General features: G+C 40.3%; 1 protein-coding gene across 2 annotated transcripts in view; it reads left to right on the top strand.

Moving 5' to 3' along the window:
- LOC132130852 (zinc finger and BTB domain-containing protein 16-A-like) overlaps nucleotides 1-13,297 on the top strand; it is a 112,565-nt gene extending 99,268 nt beyond the window's left edge. Inside the window, exons 5-7 of one of the 2 annotated variants that reach the window (XM_059542695.1) lie at nucleotides 2,294-2,464; nucleotides 6,364-6,531; nucleotides 9,070-13,297. In XM_059542695.1, the coding sequence (XP_059398678.1) occupies nucleotides 2,294-2,464; nucleotides 6,364-6,531; nucleotides 9,070-9,299 (569 nt within the window). In that variant the 3' untranslated portion in view covers nucleotides 9,300-13,297. Of the gene's footprint in view, nucleotides 1-2,293; nucleotides 2,465-6,360; nucleotides 6,532-9,069 lie in introns of both variants that reach the window. The other variant, XM_059542694.1, reaches the window with a different exon arrangement.
- Nucleotides 13,298-13,697: the final 400 nt, after the last annotated feature.

The following is a 13,697-nucleotide window of genomic DNA, read 5'->3' as shown; positions in this document are numbered from 1 at the left end:
TCCTGCACACAGATTTTTGTCCAATCAGATGATCCCTAGAATAAGAATGTCCCTCCCACACAACCAATTATTAATGGCTATAATGTAACCAGATACTTGCTGTATGTCCTCCTAAGACTTCCTATTGCAACATGTCAACACAGGGCATACAACTGCTTGTCAAGTGAATTCACTGGTCTCTAGGTGATTATCTAGGCGTTATGTGGCATATTATGCTAGACATGGATTTCTGGTATTGCCAGAAGTTGTCTTCTGAGCCAGGGATGGTGTGGCCACAACCATCCTGGAGTTTGAAAGTGTTTGCAGTGATGAACACATGCGGAACACCCTTAATACCTAAACAGTGTGGCGCACTCGCTAAGTTATGGCCACTGCTTCTTCAGGGCCATTAACTTAACACTGCGATGGAGCCAAGAGGCCCTTATAAATAGACACAGGAGTGGAGGGAAATTATGCCAAAACACAGGCAGCAGCAGCCAAAGCCAGTCCTCTATCCAGGTGTCACTTTGTCCAACTCAATTTTGTACTGTAATAGAGGCGAGTGGGTTAGCCACTTCTCTCTCTCTCTCTCTCTCTCTCTCTCTCTCTCTCTCTCTCTCTCTCTCTCTACTTCTTTTTCTCTGCCTTACCCTTCAGTACCTCACAGAAGAGTTTCTCCCAGCTAGGCCATTTACTTGTGACACTCTTTACTTCACACCGAGGAACACTTAATTCCAGCTAACACCAATCACATGGACACTGCACTTCCCTTCATGGCTACTGCTTTATCAGCTGTCCCCCTGCCCTTCTCCTGTTCCCAAAATAGTGTTTTTTTCCTCAGTAGAAGTGTTCTTACCACCTGAGAAATACTGTGCATTAGGAACTGTAAGATGTGTTATTATTGTTAAAAAAATCCTTAAAACAAAGCTAGAAATTATTCAGATACTGTCTGGAAAATATTTTCTTTGTAAGTATGCTAAGTGTAATGTAATTGATCCAGAATATGGCCAAATGTTAAGCAATTAAAAAAAGACACAGTGCATGGTCCCTGATTGGGCTCTTCTGTGAGGGGAATACTTGAAATGAAAAGTGGGTAAATTATCGTCATTAAATCTATCAGTCATCACCAATACTGTGGGATTTGAAGAGCAATCACAGAGCAGCACTGGAGTGGCTTAGGCTTTCCCTCCACCCCATCCAGACTCTTGAGCTCCCTGGGTCAGAGTCCACCTAACCTCTCGCATTCCTCAGAGCCTTTCCTCCCTACCCCCTGTCACCCTGTCTTTCATCTCCCTACACCCGCCCCTTTAAATTGAGCTTTTTAAGTTTCTTTACAGCCTTTAGTTTTGCAATGAACCTTTCCTGAAGCAAACTTGCATTTCACATTCCCAAACTTCGTTGGGATTTCCTTCCATAAACAATGCCCCTCCTTCCTTTTTTTATCGATAAACCGAGAGACGCAAAGAGTCATTAAAGATGGAGGCAGGGAGATGGCAGGGCCCAGAGAAAGCCAGAAGGAAGGCTTGTCAGTATTTGCATAGAAGCAACAATTCAGCAGCACTGCCTGAGATTTAAGAACAGGAATAGTTGTTTCTCTGGCTCGCCTCGAACTCCTCTCATCCTCTCAATCACTCTCGTTTTTTCTCCAGCAAATGCTGATTGATCGAGCTTTATGAACATGAGACTGGGGCTCCTCATAGATTTTTAAATTAATGGCAGCTTTGCCCCAAAGATGTGTTATCGACTCATGAAATAAAGCGGAGCTTAAAACACTCCTACTTTCCCCAGAGTTTTCTAGAGCTTGATAATTGAAAAAAGTGTGAGTCTTTGTATCAGAGTAAAGCAAAAGAGAAGGAAAAAATTGCTCACTTTATCTATTTAAACACCCAGATGTGAGTCCCTGAGATTTCAATGATTTGCTAATATTCATTCCAGCCATCTAACCACTAGTTGTTTGTCATTTCCTTCATCTGTCCGCTGAACTCGTGTGGCACATTATAATAGGTTCATCTCACCCTGTAGTACTGAATTAGATTCTCATATTGATCCTCTGAACCTGAGAGTATTTTCTGAATGAATCATTGTCTTTTTTAGCCTGATTGTCCAGTTTTTGCACTGATCGTGATTTACAAGAACCTGTAATTGGCAAACTAAATTGCAAAAATAATGATTTTTTTTCAATAAGATGTCAGACAAATAACAGTCCTGCTCCAAAAGCCAATGCGGCTATGTTTAGTCATTCGGGAGACTTTTACATACATACTCTAAATGAAATCGTACACTCGTGCTAACATCTCGCTCTTTCTGTTCTCAGGTTCAGATATGGCCATCTTCTGTTTGCTGTGTGGGAAGCGCTTCCAGACGCAGACGGCTCTGCAGCAGCACATGGAGGTCCATGCAGGTGTGCGCAGCTACATCTGCAGCGAGTGCAACCGCACATTTCCCAGCCACACCGCACTCAAGCGCCATCTCCGTTCACATACAGGTCTCCCAATAAGCTCTTTACTACTTAAGTTTGTCTGACATACTAATTTGATGCTTTGAAGTTTTATGCACATCCATCAAGCTGAAAGATTATTTTAAACACGCTGAGATGTGATTCACCCTGTAGGGTGTTTAAATCAGGATCCTGGTACAGTCATTGTATTGGCTTTTTTTCCTACCCATCATTCACCTTCTGAATGGAATGAAGATAGCAGGCTGAAGTGACATGTCATTTAGTGAAAGGCCAAAGCACTGTGATGGTTTGTGACAGCACAGATATCGCCCTCCCCAGTCGGGCTAGTCCTGCTATACTGCGGTTTCATCCCCATGGGTCCAGATGCGTGGCTGAGCAGATGCGACGACTCGGGGAACAGTATACATTACTGTCTTCCAATATGAGACGCTGGAAATGAATCCCATTTTCTCAAGAAAGCCTTTTCTCCCCATCGTCTCTGACCTTAAATAACAGCCTAACGTGTCAGAGTTGCTTTACTCGGTGGCGGCAGGGATGAATATTTGAAGCGAAAGCGGGAGATGAGCAAAGCCTGCCTGTTTATAGGCCGCCTGGCCTTTATTGGGCAGCTGATGGTACAAGGCAGCCGAGCGCTTACTGTACTCGCTTGTCCTCACCGGACCGTACATCGGAGCTGACGCTCCCGCCTGCATGCATACATGTCAACGGTCTGCTTCGCCACAGACACGGTGGAGGGAGAGAAAGGGTTGTGACGCAGCGTTGCTCTAGTTTGAACCCAATTCTCTGTAGGCACGTATTAAATTACAATGAGCGCTAGCAAGCACTAGTTTAATGTAATGTGGGGGCTTTCGTCAAGGAGCAGAAAGGGGAAAAACTGCTTTTGGCACTTGCAAAAAACACTGAAAATATATATTTTTTTAAGAGGACAAAAAAGACGACTAATTGCTTGCGTTTAATTCTGCTTTGATCTTCTTAATCTCATTCACAGTGTGTTTTTTAGTCGCTGATGTGATAAGCACTTGGATATTCAGAGAGACGTGTTCGCCAACCTTTTTTTTTTTTTATCTTGTGTACTCCCACAACCCTGTCAATAGTGCTCCAGTAGCCTTTTATCAACACCACACCAGAAACGTTTTCCTTGAATTTGTGTATGTTAATGTAAAGTCACCATTATAACATTGATTTACTTCAATCACTACTGTGTTTGACTCACTAGGTGGTTTATATGAAAAAAAAGTGTTTGCCTTTCAATCATAGACTTTCTCAAAGAATTGTCAGCTAATTTATTTGCATATTGATGTTTAACATACATTTAAGTCATTTGCTTAAGTCATTGTGTGTGTATATATATATATCTTACAGAACCTTAACATTTGCTTGTATAGGTTAAATCAAATAACTTCAGTTATATCGGTAAGTGAAATCAAAGTATTTTCAGGTATTCTCTGAGGTGTGAACACTTTAATCACTACTTTGTAGAAACAGTGGAGCAATTGCTTAACGCATGCCTGTTTTCTCTGTGTATGTGGTGCCCACTCAGAAATTACTTAAATGAGTGATTATGGGCCCACACAGTCATTACTCAGTAATTCAAGCCCAAGCTCAAATTTGATTTCAGTCATACCTCTTCCTAAATGCTGATGCCAAACCAATTTTGACAGGATTTCAGAGAATGATTACACGCATTTCCGCTGATTTTATAAAGGAATTTCTGTTCTTGAATGCACTTGCTTGTGTACTTTTGCAGGCGTGTGCAGTGTGAGTGAACGCTGGCATCCATTAGGGCTGATAATCATGGCAGCCCCCTCACTCCCCCCTCCATTCCACACACTGCTGGCCGTGCCTCGTTAATATTCCGTTGTTGTTCTGTGCTTGTGTTTTACTCGGAGCCCATTTTCCATCTGCGGCGGGTGTTTTGTGTTCGCAGCTGTGTTTGATGGCGCAGCCCAGTTGAGACCCTGGCAGTGATGCATCCTTGATTTACGCTGCTTAGTGCTAAATGAACTCGGCCCCTGCCTTACATAAGCCTCTGCCCTGCCAGGCGTCAGGCGGTGCCCACAGACCCGGGCCAGGTACGCCACCGCAGCAGTCCCCTGGGGCAGAGGGACGCAGGTGGCAGCCCCCTAGCATCCCAAATGTCTTTTCCGCCCTCTTTGTGCCTCGCAGCCACCAGACTTACAGAAAGGAACTGAGGAACAAGCAGTCGGTGACAGCATCTTGATATATCACCTTGTATCTTTACTGCCTCAAAGCTTAATTTATTCCAAACAAAGCAAAGCCAGCAAACAGAATTTAAGCAAATTTCCTTCCGTTTATAGCAGCGACATGCTGGATTTACATAACAGGTAGCCTAAAAAAATACCAGGCGAGTATTACGATATGAATGTGTGCCTTGTGGTATCAGGAGAGAGCTGTCACAAATTATTTTGTCAAATAAAGATTAAAGATGCTTTAACTGAGGGTAGAAACTAGCCTGCGGATTTAACTCGTGGCCAGTTTTCTGGAAACTAGTACAGATGTCTTGGATTTAAGCGCCAGCTTAAGCACAATTAAAGTCAGGTGAATTTTGCACGATTGCTATTCTCGTTGCGTGCTGGAGAGCAGTCGGGGAGCGTGATGGATTGTGATCTCTTCTGTGGAGGAGGCATTTTGAAGCTGGACATTTCTTATAGCGACTCATAACTTCATGCATACAAATAAATACTGTCACTTTCATTGATTTATGAAATGTTTGGGTTCTTTTTTTACTGTTTTGTGTCATCTTCCCCTACTTTTCTTCTCTCCTATTACTGGTGAAGCGAAGGCGGTGGAGCCCAAGCAGCCGTGTAAATGTGAGGCGTTTAGCTGCGTCTCGCCACAAAACGTGCCTGAGGAAATTGACATTGTCTGGTAACTGGAGGCGGCGAGAGTCTGAGCATGACAGTACATAACGAGAAATGCAATTTATTCTCAGGCACGGTGCCGCTCGGACAGCCAGATAATGAAACGCATAGGTCATAGACAATGACTTAAACCCTCCGCACAGAAGTGAAATGCATTAAATGTGAGGAACATTACACGCCTGGCGGAGACGTGCATCTGTACGGAGAGAGGGTGATATATGGTTAGCTGATAGTGAGACGCAAAAACGCAATTAGTGCGGAGAGCAGAAAAAGAAACCCCCGCATATCATATCACTGATTACTGACCTCTGAATATCCATTACAGTGCAAGAAGACAGGAAGATATAGATGACAATGACCTATAACAAACAACTGATGATATTGTACTTATAATTGATGTATTGAGAGCTTGTAATGGCTTGATTTAAAATAATATTGTAGGCCAGCTGTTTAATGCTTTGTGTGAGAAAGAAATATCACTTGGGTTATTGTCCATCATTGTTGTTCTTCTGGCCTCATTTTTTTCTTTATAGGACTTTTCTCCTGTTATCTTTTGTTTTATGACATTTTTTTTAAATCTTTTCATTTTACAGCCTTTTTGTGTTTAGTTTATTGAAATTAAAGGTGTTGTGGTTGTAAAACTCATTCTTCTATACTTTTTACATTTTGATTTGCAATGATACACCAACTTTTCATTTAATTAGTCGTTTCGGTGCAAATGCTTCATTGGAAGACTGCTTTCCAATGTGTATCAGTGTAAAACAGTGTATGAAGTCGGAGTCAACAAACACTGTATTTATAGATCTGTTAACTATGTTGATCAGTTATAAACACAGTTCTGTTTGTTCGAGTATCTCAACACTGCAACATTGTCATTTTCTGTCATTAAAGGTACAAAAATGACACCTTAATTAAGTGGTAATATAAGGTGCACATATTATATAAAATGTATGTCTGGTGCAAGTCCATCCATTCATCTTCTTGCTTACGATTAGCATTAACTTGCATATACTACATATACTGACCGAAACATCTGTCCAGCAGGTGACCATCCGTTTGAGTGTGAGTTCTGCGGCAGCTGCTTCCGAGACGAGAGCACGCTGAAGGGACACAAGCGCATCCACACTGGAGAGAAACCCTATGAATGTAACGGCTGCGGCAAGAAGTTCAGCCTCAAACACCAGCTAGAGACCCACTACCGTGTCCATACAGGTACTGTACACTTCTTCCTGTTTTATCAAACCATGGTGAATCGGAATACAGATAGCTTTCTTTGGGTATTATAGTCCTCGTTGGTTTATTGTACTACTTTCCCAGCATCAGTGAGGATTTTGATCCAGTAAAATGCCCTACTTAAATCACGTTAAGCACTACGGTGGTATATAGTAGCTTCCTGGTATCCATGTCAGCAGGCGAGCATCACATCAGATGTTTAAATCACAGCTAGTGCCAATGCCAGCGCAGGCCATGCCTCTGTTTGGCTTCAGACCTGTGCAAAAAGCCCCTTTCCTCTTGTTAAAGTGATATCTGATTGATTCCTACATCTTGGCAATCTGTAAAGCCCACACCAAAGTGCAGGCCGTTTCCAGTGCTTTCAGCTCGCTCTTTGACAAGGGGATTAGTGCGGTACTGTAGAGACCAGATCTCTCGGACGCACATGACGGACACCAGACATTCCCCTCTTCTCTGCCATTCAAAAAGCGATGCCGTAAAGCCAAACTATCAAGAAAGTCTGTCAAATAATTGGCTTCTTTAGGTGCATTGGGGATAGAGTAAAGCCTCTGTGGTGCGTGCAGAGCCCCCGAGATAACAAGAACAACGACAAGCTCACAGTCAAAGGCCAATGCATGCAAAAAGAGAGCCGCTTGATGAAGCATCGACATTGGCAGCACCGCTCCTGTCAATGACCAATCAATAACTCGGCTCCATTTGCAATTCATTATTGCCTGGTTATCTGAGGCTGCCCTGTTTACAGTGCAGTTAAAGTACACTGACCACACGTGCATGTATCACTGGAGTCTCGACGGTTTAATGACCGCCTCATTAGGGCCTTTGCATACACAAACGCAGACAGACATGACATTGCTCGAATCGCCGAGGTCAAGGTTCCTCAATCCCTCTGTTAAACAAACAGGAGACCTGAGCAAACAACACAGAGACTTTGCATTCCCAGGATGCCTTTACACAACATGAGCATTCTTCAATCCTCAACTTATCAATGCTTTCCCTAGTGACATTTTTAAAGGTCAACATTTAGATGACTTATTTTCAACGTCAGAACAAATGTGCTGTGCTTTTGCGTTAATGTCTCTTTAAGAGGTTTCTAACAACATTCTGAACTAAGAAACACATTTGTTATTTAACTGTTGCTAGTTTGACAAATGCAACACTGCTGTTCCATCATGATGGGGTTTTTTAGTTACACTATGCTGCAGAATTGTACATTTGTCTGTTAAGAGACAACAGAGGAAAAAATTGTTGTATTTACGACTTTCCCAGTATTTGTTTTTTTTTTCTCTTATGGTTGTCAAGCCTACATTTATGTATGCAACATTCGAATGAATGAATGCAATTTAGAGTATATATAGATGTATGTATGTGTGTATATATATGTGCATATATGTGTATATGTATATATATGTGTATATATATATATATATATATATATATATATATATATATATATATATATATATATATATATATATATATATATATATGTGTGTGTATATATATATATATATATATATATATATATATATATATGTGTGTGTATATATATATATATATATGTGTGTGTATATATATATATATATATATATATATATGTGTGTGTATATATATGTATATGTGTGTGTGTGTGTGTGTGTGTGTGTGTGTATTATGAATCAAAAACTGTTCTATTTTGTTATGTAGCATTATTAGGAGAGTCATTCACTTAATCATTTTCCTGCTTTCCATATGGATGTGTTCTTGTGTGTTCACTAGGGATCAACAATAGTCACCATACAGTTCAATTCATACCTCGTTTTTTTTCCCCACGGTTTTCGGTTTGGTTCAGATGGCTTGGCACATCAGTGTTGTTTTGCCATTTAAAATGTGATTTTTAAAACAAATGTACAATGGAGAAAGACGTGTATTATTATATGTCTCCTTGATTTCTTTTGAAAGAGGTATTTTTCCTATTTTTACCCAAAAGAGAACGGATTGGCCCTAATGGAGTGCTATAAACACATGTAATTAATTTCATTCATACTGGACGCCGGAGGGCGCCCTTCTGCAGACACTCCACAGATACATCACAGAAGTAATAGAACTCATGACGCCAGGAGATAGAAACGTTTTGAATGATGAAGTATGACAGAAAACATTTGCCTGTGGCAATATAGTTTATCTGTGTTCTTCAAGCCATCTCGGGGTTTTTCAGAAATGATTAAGTATATTTATAATCCATTGCTAATCGACATTGACTTTCTTACATTCATAGAATATATTTTCTGCTTCATTCTGAAGCCAAATCAGAAAATGAATTTAATTTAAACACTCGACAGATGTTGTGGAGTAAAAATGTTATAATGTTCTCTTTTGTTGGACGGCATGTTTAGAAATGCCTCATTGCAAGTCATTACAAGGGAATATGTTTGAAGTGTGTTGCTTTTTCAAATGCATGTTATAAGCAGGAAGGCATCGTGTGTACAAAATCTCATAACATGTCTTGCAAAGTCCTGACATTTTCTGTTCTCCATGCAGGTGAGAAGCCGTTTGAGTGCAAGCTCTGCCACCAGCGCTCCAGGGACTACTCGGCCATGATAAAACACCTGCGTACCCACAACGGAGCATCACCGTACCAGTGCACCATCTGCCTGGAGTACTGCCCCAGCCTCTCCGCCATGCAGAAGCACATGAAGGGCCACAAGCCTGAAGACATCCCCCCGGACTGGAGGATAGAGAAGACTTACCTGTACCTCTGCTACGTCTGAAGGAGGGAGACGGTGGGGAGGGAGGGGAGCGGGAGCACGAGGGGTTAAAGCACCTGGAAACACAGTCAGGAAATGGACACATTTGTCAGAGGGGCTGGGCAAGGCGGAATGGGACTGGACAGGAACTAAAAAGGCAGAAATCTTACCCCGTCAGTATTGCAAAAAAAAGCATCATGTTTATAGCTGTATATCCGTTCTCAGCACGGATCATATGGGAAGTCCACTCTCTACATGTCAGATTACGTCCCAAACGTTAAATATGGTTTATCAGTCAATCAGCAATGATCCCTTCTCTTCATAAGGATGCCCTCTTCTGTTACAAAAATAGTAATGTGAACGAGTGTGAGCTCGATGGCAGCAGAGATGTCGGTGCAAGAAGCACTTAGATCCGTCAGTGGTAACGTGCCAGTCAGGTACTCCACAGCAAATATGAACCGTCATGTTCATCAGGGTCATTACTGCATCTGGGACGTAAGCTTCCTGCAAAACATGTTCACGATGCCCGGCTGACATGTTGATCCCTCCCATATGATTCACATTCACTAAGGGCTTATTGGTTTAGCCAGTGTACAAATCAGCTAAGCTCTCAGTACTCTGCTCATCAACGTCATTTCACTTTTTTCTCTCTCAGCATAGCTTCGTAGCACGCATTACAAGCTGACTTCACGACGACAGTTTTTGTTTGATGTTGATTTCTCAAGCGCCACATTTTGAGTTTATTTTAAGCTGTATTATGCGCACACTGTACATGTTCACATTATCTCCTCCTTCACTTATCAATTCAGAAAATCGCTTTGAAATGCATACAGAACACCCATGACACACTAGACATCTAATCAACTGTTTATGCTGTTGTTATAGAGACCAAAATGATGACTTAAGCTGCTTTTGTCAGTGGCTTGCAGGCTGAGCGGCACTGTGACGTACAGGGCTCGTCCGCACGTATCCGCGTGTTCGTAGGTGGCCATGAGGCTTGGCCTGTCCAGCCGGGAACGCTGGGATGAATGAACAGAGCAGATCAAATCTTTTGGTTTGGTTCCTTTTGCTTTGTCTGTGTTTCCTATTTTACCTTGATTTATTTCAGCACATCGTACTTGAATTACCTCGTTTTTTTGTGACCTCATGTGCTAGTGTTTTAATTTTTCCTTTGTATATTTGATTGTTTGCTTTGCGTTTGTCTTTCGAGCAGGGGAGATCTGAAGCAGCGCTTGCTTTTAAGTTCTTAAGAAATTAAGTGCCATGGTGAAGAGAGATTATTTGTCTTTCGTTCAGCATTTGTTTAGTCTGTCTTGGCATTAATCTTACCAAACTTGGTATTATGTTTTTGTTTTGTTTGTTTTGTTTTACTAACCCTGCTTGTTGAAGAGCTTGTGGGTTTTGTCGTTTTTGTAAACTACCTCGAAGTTTTGTTTCTTTTTGTTGCGTTTCGTTTGCGAAAGCAGATTGTTGTTTTGCATTATTTCAGCTTCATCTCATGCTTTCAAGTATTGTATGTCGGAAGCGACGGATATGAAAGGTTAAGATTTGCTTATAGGAACAGTGAATTAAAAAAAAATACAAAATAAGTCCTAACTTTCCCTATCAGTCCCCTCACCCTTGTAAATGTTACCTTAAGAGCAGAAAAGAGATTTCTGAAGCCTTAAGTTTGGGGTTGGAGTTCATCTGGGAGTGTGCGTATGGAACAAGTGAAGTGTAGTACTTTAAAGTCTGAAAAAAAAAAAAACTTGAAAATATGTGAATAGAATTGTAGTTTTGTAATGTGAAAAAAGAAGGTTCACAGAGTGTGAGCCAACAAGAACAGGTCATATGCAGCAGTGCATTGTGCGTTGGACAATTGGGACTGCAAGTTGTAATGAAAGGAAGAAAAAAAAAAATCCTGTCAGTTGACGTTTCTTTGTATGAGTGTAGTCCTGCGCAAGAGCCAACAGAGGCCATTTGATATATCAAATTTGTGATATTTTTGTATTAAGTGTAAGTCCCTTTTTCCATTTGTTGAGGTTACAGCGGGGCAAAACTTTGTAGTTCTTTTTTTATATCATTATTCTCTCATTTGAATCGTTGCCTTGCTCCTCTTCTGTAATGTTGGACAGTGCGTGATCCTATAGTGGTAAATGTTGCTTTTTTGGATGTCAATACATTGCAGGTGAAGGACTAAATCAGCCACATTCTCCTTTGTGAAAATAAACTAACAAAAAAAAAATGTGACGCCAATGATCAATACCATTGCACACGATATCTCAAAACAATCAATGTTGCCAACGTTTTGTTTTTTACTTGAAGTGACAAAAAAATGAAGGGATGGGAAGACGCGTCAAATGAAACGTAACTGTCGTTTGTCTTGCCGTTGTTTTCTGGAAAACACTGTGAGTTCGGGCGTATTTGCCTCCTGTGAGAATTTAAAAACTAGTAGCTCCATGGAAAAAAAAAAGGCTGAAATTATTTTTTATATTTTGTTCTGTAAATGGATGATATCGGCGGAGTAAAACAGAGTTTTGCAATATGTGGCAACTATACGAGATATTAAGTCACATGTTAGTGTAACGTTTTGATTTTGTACTTTGCTTTGAGTGTTTTCACATAGTGTGTCTGTGTGTTTGAGACTGAAAGTGTGTGTGTGTGTGTGTGTGTGTATGTGCGTGCGTGCGTGCGTGCATGAGAGAGCACGTTAGTGTCGAATGCACTAATATGAAAGTCATGTTCTATGCCATTTTTCTATCACCATGATTTAAAAAAAAAAATGGCATTGATATAGTTCTTCCCTCAATGTTCTTCTGATGTTTTGGTAATATCTTTGTGCCTAAATGAAATTGTTCAACAAATTGTCCACATATATCTGCTTAGTTTCTGTATTTTCAAGAAAATTATTGGTGTCTTCAGGGCTCCAGGGTTGCCATGATGATCTTGGATCGATTCACTTGAGACGATTTTTTGTTGTAGTTTTAATAATGATAATTTGGTCTACTTTCAGTGGTTCCACTGATGACCGATCAGCATTGTAGTGTTTTATACACCGTTTTCTAAAAAAGACAAGCCAAACATTCCTTGGATCGGAATATGTGCGTTATTTCACAATGAATATCCTGCTTTGAGAGGGGAAAACAATTACTGTTTGAGAATCAAACTTGCTTTCATTTCCACAAATGTTTTTTTTTTTTGCCTCCGCAACAGGTTTGCTGATTAAACCTTTCAGCCATGTCCCTTTAACATTCGGCAGGTTGTTGATGCATTTGTACTGCCCCTACTAGACATGTTTATTAGTTGTTTAAAGTACTTATGTTAAAGAAACGGTAAGCCATGCATCATCATTGCATCCCTGGAGTTGGCTCACTGTGTTCCAGTGTGGTGTTCTAGGAAGAGTAGCCATTTCATGCTGTGTTGCCATGCATGTGCCATTGAGGTCAAAACTAAACTGTTTGAGTAACAAAGCACCAAGACGTTGTCTTTTTTTTTATATTAGCACTGAGGACCAATTGCCCTGTCGGACCAAGCATAACAAAGCTTTTTATGTAACAAAGCAGTTTCTCTCTACTGGATCCCCCTCTTCTTTCCTGGCGTGTCTGTATTTTTTTGTTTTTTTTTCTTCCCTTGTGACAGCACAAGTCCCAGTCCTGTTGCTCTTTAAGAATATAGTGTTTTGTTTCTGGGGGTTTTATTTTTGTTTGTTCTGTTATTATTATTTGAATTGTTATAGTTACGTCTACCTCAGCACCTAATCTTAGCCTAATCTTAGAAGGTGCCAAATTTTTATTTTATTTTTTTCATTTGTTGTCAGTTGTACAAATATTAATTTGCATTAGAGCTTTGCTACGGTCCTTTGTCTTTTCCAGCAACATGCTATTTTTTGTAGCACTACTTTCTGGATGTCGTGCTACAGATCTTGGCATCAGTTTCCTGATGTAGTCTTTCTTTTGGTGTAGGATCAGACACATCTCTTTGTAACATTTCAGTGTTCTCTGATGGAGTGTGAAAAAAAAAATAAAGAATTTAAAGAGACTGAATGCTGCAGGTTTTCTTCTCAGTGTTGTCACTAAGTAAAGTTTGTGCCTTTTAATAGTGAAAGATATTTTTACATCCTACTAACAGTAGATTGTTTTTGTAGTGGTTTTGCTTGTTTGTTTATTTATGAGTCTCAAAATAACAATGTTCAGTTGTATTACTTAAATCTGCAGTTAGAAAAAAAAGTATAATAAAACGATGGACTTTAGTTTGTCTGGCTTTTTTATGTGTTCAACTCACAGAAGTTAATGATCCTTCATACAACAAATATTTGTCATTCATTCACCCTCATGAAGTTCCAAACCTGTATTATGGAACATAAAAGGAGATTTTTTTTTTTTTTTTTTTTTTAATCTTTGTAAGTATATCAGTAATTCACTAATACATGTGCTTTGCTGTTCT

Source organism: Carassius carassius, chromosome 47 (assembly GCF_963082965.1).
Source record: "Carassius carassius chromosome 47, fCarCar2.1, whole genome shotgun sequence".
NCBI lineage: Eukaryota > Metazoa > Chordata > Actinopteri > Cypriniformes > Cyprinidae > Carassius > Carassius carassius.
This window is presented reverse-complemented; position numbering and strand designations above follow the sequence as displayed.